Raw genomic sequence first — 12,394 nt, 5'->3', positions numbered from 1 at the left:
GTCGGGGTGGTTTTTTAAATCTAGCCATCAAGGATCCATCCCGCCCTGGCTGAATGCCCGAGCCACGCGAAAGCGATCCGCACGCGGGGGCGGTATTTGTCGCGGCTCCATTATCCTCGCCCGAATTCAATTACAGATAGGTGGAATCACTTTTGCGACACCCCGGATGCGTCACTTATCGACGGGGGACGACCGGAGAGGAGAGCTTCTGGGACCGGCACGGAAAATTGGGAAATCCACCCAGGTTGAGAAATCCCCGACTTCGAGACGCCGCGACGTAGCCACTGACGGTCTTCGGATATCTTCATAAAGAGGCTTTATAAAGAGACTTAGTCACCGAGAATGTTGCAATTCTTAGGAACACCGCGACACGTATATGAAACTCGTGTAACTTGTCGCAATTTCAAAGAAACGTAGCATCTAATAAGATCATTATCCTCTCTATTACCGAAATGTGTGGTATCATTTATTTCTCCCTTTGAAGTGTCCGAAATAAATCCAGAGTGTCCGGAATATCGAAAACATTTCAAATTCTATAGTTTTGTCGGGGATACATTGGCGCGATCGAAATATCAACCCTTTCGCTCTTGGGTGGAGAAATATTAACGGGGAGCCGAAACGTCCCTTCCGATTCCGACGGGGGGGAGCCTGCCGTCGCAGGCGCGGTTCCGCGGCGGTAATTCCCGAAAAACGCGGAAAACGCGTGGGGAACGAGTGCGGCCGCTCGAGCTTGCCGAGGGTCGATGACTTCGGAATCATTTTTCAAAATGTCTACCGCCTCCGGGGGGGTGGTCAACCCCCAAGCGTAGGGTGGCAAGATGGCGGCGGTAAATCGATGGAGGCTAGTCAGTGCAGTCGCCCCTCTCCGCACCCCCAAACTCGGCCCGGCGCCCTACCCTCATTTTCGAGCTTCACGCAAGCGCCCGCACCCTCCGCTCGCGGTCTTAGCCACCTGCGTGATTTCCGCGCGGCCTCGAGGTGTGCCGTGACATTTTTCTCCCCCGCCCTGGGATAAAAAGAAAAGGGGGGAAAAAAAGACAAAGAAAATGCGAAAAAGTCCGACAACTTGCGGGGGAGAGAAAAAAAAAAGAAATGACACGGGAAAAAAACGGAGGGGAAAAAAAATAAAAAGGATAAAAAGGAGGGCGAAGAAGAGGGAAGAAAGAAAGGAAGATCCTCCGAGGACGCCGAAAGAATCCGCGAGCGGAGCGGCAACAAGTGCGTGACGTTACCGTGACCGGGATCGATCCGCAGATTTGATTTGCATTTTTTTACTCCTTATCCGAGTGCGCCCGATAAAGCCCACGGTCCGCTGCGAATCTAATTCCGATTGACATCGGCGCCCTATCTGCCCGTTTTTTGCCGCCTAAAATGCCCGGCTCCGCCTAGCTCGCGTTCCGGCCGCGTTTAAACGCCCTCCAGGATCTGCGGAATCGAACCGCACCCTGTCGCTTCTGGGATTTTTACACAGGGCATGAGCATCCTTTAGATATGCCGAGAAGGGTGGATTTTTATTCCTCACGTTTTTGGGCAAGCGATAAAATGTGGAGGCGAATTGCATTGTCTTTGATAAGGGATGATAGAACGGACGCTGCAACGGAACGGAACGTTTTGCTTCGTTTAGTCAAAGAAGGCAAATGGGATAAATGCGTTGCTATGTAAATATTTATTAACCGGTAAAAATTGATAAGCCGTTGAAATCTTCCCTTCTCGCATCTCAATAATCGAGGTGATAAGATTGCGGATATTTCTCGCGGGTACGTGTAATGACGATCTTATCGAACGCATTCGTTTCCTTTTGTATGCGAGATAATTGACGAATGTGTGAGGAATGTTCTTGAAATGCGAACATCATTCGGATAGTACAGGATAAAAAGGAACAATTTTTCTGGATAACGTATAAACAATTTGCCTCCAATTTACCAGATCCCACTAAATCTCTAAACGTTTTGAAATGTAGATCGCAATTGCTACAATGTCCGGATTCTCCATGAATTGCCAATTGTCATTCCCCCGCCTGGAAATATGCAGGCGATATCGTCGATCAGTTGCCGATTTCTCGAGAACAATCAATAAAAAAAAAAGGAAAGGCTCCCGATTATAATCTCGATTTGGCAATTGCAATCAATCAAGTACTTTCGATCTGCATGCCATTGGTAACCGAGAGCCAATAGATGTTCAGAAAGACAAGGATTCTATCTTATCGACCAATCATTGTTACGATGACAGTTAGATGCTTTAAAAGCGGGCCATTCTTGCCAAAATGTCAGTCTACCAATAAACATGAAGGTCCTCGTACTGGCTGGTTTCCTGCTTTTTATTGTTGCCCTCGGTAATTTTTTTCCAACACAAAAGTGCATTCAAAATGCATTTCCTAATTAACTCAACTCGATAACACAATTTTCCTCCGGGAAATCATTATCCAAAGAGATAATATAATCTCCTAAGTACGCGGCAAAACCTTGAAAGGGTCGATTCATGAAAAAAAAAAAAAAATTATAATTCGTAGCAGAATAACGAGAAATTAATAAATCGTTACGATTTCAGCTCATCCCGCGGCGATCGACTCCGCCAAGGGAAACGAAGAGGACAAGATCGAAAACGACATTGAAGGATTCGACGACGACTTCTACGACGACTTCGACGACGAAGTCGAGATATCCGTCGGGTCCAACACTGATGGACTGTGGTTCCTGGACGACGATGGAAACCCAGTGGAAGCCAGCCTCGACGACGACCACGAAGACGAGACTCCGGACCAGACCGAACGAGACCTGGCCACCAGGGTGATCTTCTACATGTACGCAAAAGGAAACACCAGAGATCCCCACAAACTCTACATCGGAGATAAAGAGGCCCTGAGGAAGAGCAACTTCGATCCGAGCAAGCCAACCCGGTTCATCACCCACGGATGGATGAACTCCAGGAGAAGCGAGGCGTGTACTCTAGTCCGTGACGGTAACTATCTTGGGACATACAGAATCCCCTCGAAAGAAGGCCACGTTCCCTGACACCATCTCCTTGCAGCCTACCTGACGAACGGGCACTACAACGTGATCGTGGTGGACTGGAGCAGAATTACGATCAGGCCCTACGTCTTCGCCAGCAGGCGAGTCAAGATGGTCGGCATCTTCGTCTCGAAGATGATCGACTTCCTCGAGAGAAACGGAATGGATCCGTCCACGACCACCCTGGTTGGGCATTCGCTAGGAGCCCACGTAATGGGTCTGGCTGGACACTACGCCAAGAGCAGAGTCGACTACGTAGTCGGTAAGACATCCAAAGTGAGCGCAATTGGGCGCATCGATTGCGCAAATATGAGGGATCCTCGCGAAGACAAAGGAACCGTTCTCCGCAGGTTTGGACCCAGCCCTTCCTCTCTTCACCTTCGCTGGTCCAGGGTCTCGGATATCCAAGGGAGACGCGAGATTCGTGGAGATCATCCACACCAATGCTGGACTCCTGGGGTACCTGTCTCCCATCGGAGACGTGGACTTCTACCCCAACGGAGGGTCCAAACAACGAGGATGCATCATCGACATCGGCGGTTCCTGTTCCCACTCGAGGTCCTACTGGTTCTTCGCGGAATCCATCAACTCCCACACGGGATTCTACGGCAGGGAGTGCAAGAGCTACGTGAGGTTCAAGTTGGGTCTTTGCAACCGGAAGGGCTTGGGTCTGATGGGTGGCCATCGTTGGTTACACTCCCTGAAGTCCGCCGGGACGTACTTCTTGAACACCAGGATCAAATTCCCCTACGCCGTGGGAAAATGAGTCCTTCGACCCCAGGATGACGGAATAATATGTTACTATTTCGGACACTTCTCTGGATCGGGTCTCACCCCTATTTGAAACGAAAAGATGAAACACTCGGGCTCGGTCCCCGCACGGGACGAGCTTTTGCAAGTGTTTTTCGCTTGATTTGTTGTTAATTGATCATCCGACATCAGATGATGGGAGTCGAGGGGACATGAAGTTCCGTAAAATCTCGACGGAGTCATCCCTCACTGGTCGCGCGTGATATTTTTTGATCAATACTTGATTGTTGTTAGATTGCTTCGTACGTAGCACCTTTATATTACGCATACACATAAATTGTTACAATGCATGTTGAATCGTCTGTTCTTTTTTTTTGTTCCTTGAGACCCTTTTAACAGGTTTCAAGAGGACCACTAAGAACAGCAGAATCATTTCATTCTCCAAATCCGATTCGATGCATGTCCCCGATTATCGGCTTCCGACTTCCTTACTCAAAAACAACAAATCACACTAATCAGAAGCATCGCCAGTGTTATCGGAGCCGAATGATAAATCACCCAACGAGAGTTGCGTTCTTCCCGATAATCAAAAGCGCGCGAGCATTTTCTAAGAGGAAAGATTAATTATCCCTATCGATCTCGATCTCCCTGCATGACCCTATAGGGAATCCCTAAATAATCGGGTCAAACGATAATCGGTCGAATGGAATCGATTTCCAGCGCTCCATTCTTCTCCCGCGGACTTAGAAACCGGAAACGCGTCCGCGACCGGAAGTTGCCGATCCCTTCGAGAACGTGACGTCTCTTTTTCCTGAACGGGCGACCCACTTGTACAGGAAATTAATTTCTTAACAAAGTATCGATTGTCCATTGTCCGTGGAAATGAATAACTCCAGCAGAGTTCTCGCAGGAGGCGGTGAGAAATCCCGCGAAAAGGGTGGAACTAGCGATCGGGATTTTTCACCTGTCGAATCCATCGTGGTGATCGATCCACGTCGAGTGTTCAATAAATACTTAATTAAGTCCCCGATACAGGCCCGCGACGGAGATCGGGCCTTATCTGGCCATTCGGATAGTTAAAATAAGATTCCTAGATTGGTCGGCAGAAGTGGCGCGATCCATCTCAACTTGGTTGATTAAAAAAGGTACGATAAAATAAAAAAAAAACATAAAAAATTGCGAAACTCCGACAGCTTGTCGGAAATTCCCCTCGTGTCGTTTTCGCACGCGTGTACACGTGACGGTGCGTTGTCAGTCGAGTCACGTTCAGGATGTCGATTGGTGACCGCGAGGAAAAATCTGACAGAGGATTGAAGGACGATAAGACGAGGTCGCCAAACCTCTCGTAATCGGCGTGAAAGGATACTAAAGTGAATAAAAAAAAAAATGCCTCCAGAATTTTACCCGGCTCGTTTACCGAAAAATGAACAAATGGTGCATGAAATTATGTGGGATCGGTAGAAGTCACTTTGGTGCGAAAAGTCGCATCGCGATTTTCGGTATCGACTTTTTTTGGGGGCTCGACCCACGAATCTCCAGGTGACCGTTTCGTAGCCGAGAGGAGCCAGGATTAAAATCCGTCCTCACGGTGGAGGGAGAAATGAAACTTGTAAAGTTTCCTAGTATCTATCAAGCCGCGACCGGTCCATATATCTGGGAATGGCTTCCGCGGGTCGAGGACCGGAAGAAGTATCGTCCACTCCGACCTGCAGAGCCACACCCGCCGGCTGGACAATACTTCCCCGGTCCGACTATTCCGCGCGCAATGTATTTTTCTGAGAGAATTGATGCCGAACGAGGAGTCGTCCAATTTATTTCGACTTGAGCGGCTCCGCATCTGCCGAGAGAGAAGGAGAGAGACGGAGAGAGTACGGAATATGTCGGATTGAAAATGGCATCAAAGCAAAGCGACCCGTGGAGAGAGGCGGAAAAGTTCGACGTCCTCGTTCGAGGCGTTGACTAATTTCCCAGGTTGGAACTCCCGGCCGGATAAACGATACTTAACGGACGGGAAACGTAATTTCCTCCTATTTATTCTTCCTCGGTACAACGAAAAACCGTCTCGACAACGCCAGGGGATAGAACGATAATTGCCCGCGCGGATAAGAGGGAATCGTGCGTAGTAAAGTCCTCGTCGAGGCGATTTTCCTCTTTTTCCTCCCTTTTCCGAAAAATTATAGCAATCTTTTAATATACCGATTCATCGATCTAACCGTGGGAAAGGAACGTCACTCGATATATTCGTTGAAAAGGCACGATTGCAGCCCAATTAAACGAAAACAAATAACAAAATATAGGTCGTGCCGTTAAAAAGTGACTGCAGAATTCGGCACAATGAGGATAATTATTTCGGGCTTCTATTATCTCTTCGTGCATTTAACGATCGCCAGGGAGATTAGCGTTTGGAGAAGAGAAATAACGGATAATTACGGATTCATTTAAATATTCGCATTGTCGGGAGATAAAAGGGAAGGGGTTAGCTTGAAAATTTCATCCCGGGGGAGCGGTACGTTTGAAATTTCAGTTCTAAGGGTCCGAAGAAGGGACGACGTCTCCAGGGGTGGTTTTCGAAAAGGCGTCATTTCACCTCGTAAATACGCAACCCGAGCCCCACTGGTCATCACTTAGCCTTAATTGGTTCTTATGACGGTCGTCTTAATTGATCGCATGTCTATTACCGTGTCGTGTTACCATATTTACCCGTTACCTTATGGCGGCTCGCCTCTACAGGAGTCACAGGGAATAATTTCGATCGTTAGAAACGTCTCCGAGTCGTTCGTCAATTAAATTCAAAATTCTCGTCCCTTCACTTCTAGGACAAGGGAATACAAAATCGAAGTATGGAAAATATAGAAAATACAGAAGGTACAGAAAATACTACCACTCGATTAAACGGCAATTGCGAAATTCATCCCCTACGTCGCGGCATCAACGACCGGGTTGAAAAATGATTAGCCCGGAATTCCGCGATTTCCCATTAATCTCCTTAATTTCATTGGCATTTCCACAGAAGGGAATCAAACAGAGCCTAGGGAATTCTCACGAGATACCTCGTCGGAAACTAGAACCCGCGGTCCCGGTTTTCCTAGAAATTCGAGTACAGCAAATTGGAGAATCTACTCTCGAAATGGTCGGTTTGCGATTTCGGGTGAGCGAGTAAAGTGTGTGTACCATTAGATTCCCAAGACTAACAGAGTATTATAGGTAGGTGGTTTTGTTCAATTAGAATACCGGCTAATCCGAAAGTACCCGCCCTCGATGAAATTCCTCCTTCGTCGCCTCCAATTACCAAAATATATAAGGAACCCCCTAAAAGAAAGAAGGAAATAAAAAAAAAAGAAAACCAGGCAACAGGCGTGATTCTTCCGTGTCTCCGAAACAACGACCAACCAGGAGGCGGGATATATCGCCGATAAGGAATTTCACATTTCGTTATCACCTCGTATTTAGCGTTATCGCGACCCTCCCACCTGTCAACCCGTCGCGATTCGAGCATGCAAAGTCAGACTTTTAGCTAAATTGTGGCAAAGCGAATCGTAGGGGGGGAATCCTCCCCCAAAAGGGGGTGGTTCGGAGGACCATCAGATTTTGGAGGGTAGCAATGGCGGCGGCTTTAGAGGCGACACGTACACCTCAGCAGACGGGTGCGTCGTTAATAAACCCTGAAGAAGGGCCATTAATCATCGGCTATCTGGGGCTGGGCCAGCGTGTAAATACTATGGAGATATTTACTTAAACGTGTACGCCGTATGTACCCGGGGGTACATACGTCGTCACATACGCCCCCTCCCCCCGTCCTCCTTCGTCACCTCCCCCGCCACCCTCTCGCGGTCTTTCGTGGACGAGTGAGGTGCGCCCTCCCCCTGCAGGAAAAATGAGGAGGATACGTAGGAGGAGACGGGGGATGGATATCCTTAATTCAAATATTGACCGTCCATTTATCAAGCGAAGCTACGATCCGCTCTAATTAGCTTTCTTCGCTGCTCTTTGCCACCCCGCGTCTCCACGAGGTCGCCATGTTGGACCGATCCTGGTTACCCCGTTAATCGCGTGCTTAATCCTTCCCGTCAGGATCGATCCTCGCCCGTCTTCGATTAAACGTCAAAAGTGACTTCGACGGCGCCCGGTACCGCGATATCAGAAACCTAACCTCAATCGGCCCAAAGTCGGCTCGCTCCCCCAAGGGCCCTAGTTTACATTTTCAATATAAATACCTGTCCATCGGTATCCATGCAGTCCGGGGAATTTAATCCGCATGATATTACGCGTGTACTCGTTTCGAGTACCAAACCTGTACAGCGATATATTCCGCGAGAAAAAAAAAATAGTGAGCACCCAAAGAAATATATATTGCTGCAACAATGTTCTCATTACAGGTGCAGGTTTAACGGAGGTTGAAAAAGTGCGCCGACTGGAGTCGGCAAAATGGCCGCCGGATCATCGCGAATCCACTCACCAAAATGGCGGCCGGGTCACCCCGAATCCACTCACCAACATGGCGGCACCAGGGAAAGGCGTGCACGCGATTTCGGTGGACATTTTACGAAAACCTAGGACGCACGCTGGGATCGTTATGATTCATAAGAGATGTACATTTAACCGCCGCGAAGAGCACTCCGGTTCGGTCCAGGAAACGTCGTGGATATTCTCGACAAGATGGCGGCCGCCGAAACGGGGAACCCGAACGCACTCGCGACGGGTCTAAACGCGGCCCGTAGGACTGTCCGTACGACTGGCTGGTGATGCAACATAAATTAAACTGCATAGGTTGCGTGCACCCCAATCAGCCCATGTCCCATGGTCATCGTGCAGTATTATCGGCCGCTCGGGCGGGCGGCGTGCGGCGTGCGTGTGCGTGAGCGGTGCGTGTGTAAAAATTGGAATCGCCGCCGAAGGGGTGGCGCAGCCCGATAGCGCCAGCCTGGACGCGCCAAAAATCCAACCCTTTCCAACCCGGGCGCGCGTATGCATTTGTACGCACTCGTACGCATTTGTATGCACTCGTATGCATTCGTATGCACCCACATACGCGCCCTTCGATCGGGCGGCAACGTGCGCGCGTAAGTGCGGCCGGGTTTTGCGGCGAGGGGATTATTTTTTTATAAACGACTCGTGCCCGACTGTCGATAAAGGGCCCCAAAAGGAAACGAAGGAAACCTTCTTCCCTGATATCCGAGTGAATAGGAAAAGATGGCGGGGGTAGAGAGGGCGAGAGGTCTTCCCTCGGTCAGGGCCCGGGAACAGAGCGAAACGGCGAAACGTTTCATATTCAGCGAGTGGCGAGTCCTCCGGCAATTTATGAAACGGGTCCTCGAGGCTTCATATCGAGATGGCGTTATCCGCGCGGCGGNGGCAGGACGCGACCCGATAACGAGTAATTTCGCGAGGGGGCACAAAGGCCGCGGGGACCGGAAGTAGGGAAAACGCGCGAGAGACGGCCACTTGGCGAAGACGGGCCCCGAAATTGCGTTTAATGCTCTCGACGTAGGAGATCGGCGCGCGGATGAAAAATCGCTTCCTTTTTTAATTGAAAAACTCAAGTGGCCCCACCCCCTCCGGGGAGAACGGGGGAGAGAGAGAGAGGACGCGGGCGATCTTAATTAAGTGTCGGAAATTTTCAGCTCGATCGATTGGACGAGCGAGCGCGCCGACCAATGGTCACCCGGGGCTCGCACTTTGCTCGGCTATTCCTACGTCGCCGAGCCCGCCGGGAACCGGCGACTTTTATGAGCCTAGCCGAGCCGAAGATATTAAACTGCCGGCGCTTAGAGCCCGTTCGAATTGGCCGCCGTTCTCGCCGCAGCTCGATATTTAATCGCGACTCGCCCCGGGGCCTCGACATTCGATGACCGCCGATTAGGAGCGGTCCTGGTATCATCTGGCCCCCCGCCGTATCCGAACTCGACGTCGACTAATTTTTCATCCGGATATCGCATCTACCTCGAGAGAATCATCCCCTTAGACGCCATCGATACGGCGCCCGACGTCCCATTTACCATCGCTCTCCGTATCAAACCCCTTAGATGCCATGGACCCATCTCCGCGGCTACCATTTGGCTCATTATGGCGGGGGCGCGTAAACGAATTTCGCCCATACGTCCCAAGCTCAGCCCCCGAAGGGTTAAATAACGAAAGAATAGAACCAGGGATGAAAATTAAACGTTGTCCCAAGACGTCTACGTCGAGTGAATCTACGATTTGGCAGTCTCCGTGTAATTGGAACCCTCCCATAACTGACGTTTACGAAGCGGAAAGTGCAATTGCATATTGGCCCCTGCCGCCGCGCAACCCGCCGTGCACTGCGGCACGACAGGCACACCCGAGTCACGGCTCGACGTCCCTTCCGATGCCTCGTTTGACGAACGTGGGAAATAAAAAAAAAAAAGGAGGAATTAAACTCCCCGAAAAGCGGCTTTTTACGCTTTTTTTTTTCACCCACTCTCAAACTTTTACATATATTTTTTTTTTTCCCCACTTTTCCTTTGCAGTCGTTCCCTTTTTTCGCGTTCCTTTCGCGCAGGAGGGAACGCGCTTCGCGGGAATCGATGCGGAAGAGTAGGGATCGTTCGTACCGACTCGTTTCGCGTCTTTTGGGGCGTCGTGCGCGCGCAGGCGCCGCCGGCAGTTCCGGCGCGCGCTCACAGATGGCGCGAGGCGCTCGCTAAATAGGCCGAGTATGTTTCGTCCGTTTCCAGTTTGCAAATTGGCCCAAGTCCCGTGGCAGAAGTAATGGCGCGTCCGGTTTTCCGGCGCAGCCTCGCCAGCGGGGACGAAGTTAACGTCGTTTTCAGACGGCCCGAATACGGGCGAACGACGTTAACGACGTTTACGCCGCCGTTTCTCCGCGCGGTGGAACATCCATTGGAAAAATGAAGGGAATTCCTATAACCCTTCGAGGCTATCTTGCGTCTTGAAAAAAGTTAAGATACCGAAACGTCCGACCGCCCTAAGTCATCCAGGGTGGTCAGAGAGACTTGAAACGAAACATTTTTCAACCCCGCTGGAAACGCTTCCAAGGGATGAAAGCGACCCTCGGGGATTAAGCGAACTCGGGGAGCTTCCGGTCCTTCGCACTTAACTCGCGACAGATACCGGAAACTCTGCTCCAAATTGCCCGGAGAACAAAATTTCATCGAACCGGTGAAACGTATCCTTGAACACCACCGAGGAAATATTTGGTTAATGCAAAGAATTGTTCCTCGCGTTTCTCATTATTTTTTTTTTTTTTTAATTAATTAACAATAATATTTAAATCCCGGAAACGTAAGAATTCGCGATCCCACTCGCAAGTTTATCGACCTGTGTCTTTACCCTTTCCCGCGGGACCCTCGGTAGAATCAATGGATTCCTCCACGCCATCCCGGGTGCGTGTGAGTGCGTGGACGCACTCGACACGCATAAGACTGACCATGCTTTACGTCGTCGTTACTCCCTAATAGGTTCAACCCCTCGATTTAGCCGAATCGATCGGCCACTCGTACACCCCGAGACGTCACCAGCCCCTCGCGATTCAACGCCAAAGTCCGGCAATTAACCGGATCTCCCGATTATCGGAAATTAATAAGTGATAACCGCACAGGGATGAGCCGAAACTTGCCGATAGAGAAAGAAGAAAATTGGCCACCGAGGTCGCCTATGCGCGTTAAAAAAAAATCTCTCGATCTTGTGCCTCCCTCATCCCAACGTTCCCTTGGCTGATAAGAGAAAAATTGCCCTTGCGCGTTAAAAAAAAATCCTTCGATCTTGTGCCTCCCTGGTCCCAACGTTCCCTTGGCTGATAAGGGAAAAATTGGCCTTGCGCGTTAAAAAAAAAAATCCCTCGATCTTGTGGCTCCTTGATCCTAACGTTCCCTTGGCTGGCAAGAAAGGAAATGTCCCCTAACTTTTCAGTCGAGAATATCGTCCGCGGGCTCTCATTTCCTGGACGTGCAGGACACGTCCAGCTCTAAGCGTGACACGTTTCTTTAACCGGGTAGGTCGACGGCGTTGACAGTGACCAGTGTCCAGCGTCCAGGACGCATTAAGGACGCATCTGGACACAAAGCGGCGCGTATTTGCGCCCGCCCATTTATAACTCGTCCGGCTGGCCGGCGACTACTTAGCGGATATTTTAGAGGGCCGCGTTAAGGCGGGTTCAAAAGTTCGCGTGAAAAACAGCCTCAGGAAATTGCCAGGAAATGGCCTCCAACGACGCCCTACCCTGGACGCGACCTCGCCCCTCCCTTCGCGCCCTGCGCCCCAAAGAGGAACCTAAAGGTGATTCTTTGGAATCGTGCTAATTAATCCTAAGGTGTAAAAATATACATCCTGAATCCCACCTCGCAAAAGGCGGAGGAAATTCCCGATATCTCATATCGATGCACTTCGAACGAAGATCCTCTCGTAATCGATCGATCACCTCGTTATCACTCGACGGTCGGGAGAGAGATCGATCTTGCCCTCTCCGCATCTCGTGGAGTTTCTAGACGCCTAATAAGCCCGATAGAGGATGACTCCTGCCCAGGTGAAGATTTCGAATCCGGGTCGGGATTATCTCGAGCACAATGAACGGTCCCCAGCGGTGATAATTATTTATCGGTCGGTCGACGTTATAAATAGTCCGATAAACCAGGCGATGACGATCGGGAACTACGTTA

General features: G+C 50.1%; 1 protein-coding gene across 1 annotated transcript; it reads left to right on the top strand.

Annotated features, from left to right (window-relative positions):
• Positions 1-2,283: 2,283 nt before the first annotated feature.
• Positions 2,284-3,774, top strand: LOC105702344 (pancreatic triacylglycerol lipase-like). The gene is made up of 4 exons (XM_012429842.1): positions 2,284-2,332; positions 2,548-2,958; positions 3,028-3,270; positions 3,359-3,774. Exons 1-4 carry the CDS (start codon positions 2,284-2,286, stop codon positions 3,772-3,774), a joined length of 1,119 nt encoding a protein of 372 aa, XP_012285265.1.
• Positions 3,775-12,394: the final 8,620 nt, after the last annotated feature.

This window comes from Orussus abietinus, unplaced genomic scaffold, assembly GCF_000612105.2.
Source record: "Orussus abietinus isolate OABI.00-Male unplaced genomic scaffold, Oabi_2.0 scaffold17, whole genome shotgun sequence".
Lineage (NCBI taxonomy): Eukaryota > Metazoa > Arthropoda > Insecta > Hymenoptera > Orussidae > Orussus > Orussus abietinus.
Note: the sequence above shows the minus strand (reverse complement) of the source record. Positions and strands in the feature narration are given on the sequence as shown.

Excerpts from the sequence above, each read along its gene's own strand:
- LOC105702344 (XM_012429842.1), top strand. The coding sequence starts at position 2,284 with ATGAAGGTCCTCGTACTGGCTGGTTTCCTGCTTTTTATTGTTGCCCTC. Across the intron at positions 2,333-2,547 it reads GCTTTTTATTGTTGCCCTCG|CTCATCCCGCGGCGATCGAC; the intron begins GTAATTTTTTTC and ends TTACGATTTCAG. Across the intron at positions 2,959-3,027 it reads GTGTACTCTAGTCCGTGACG|CCTACCTGACGAACGGGCAC; the intron begins GTAACTATCTTG and ends ATCTCCTTGCAG.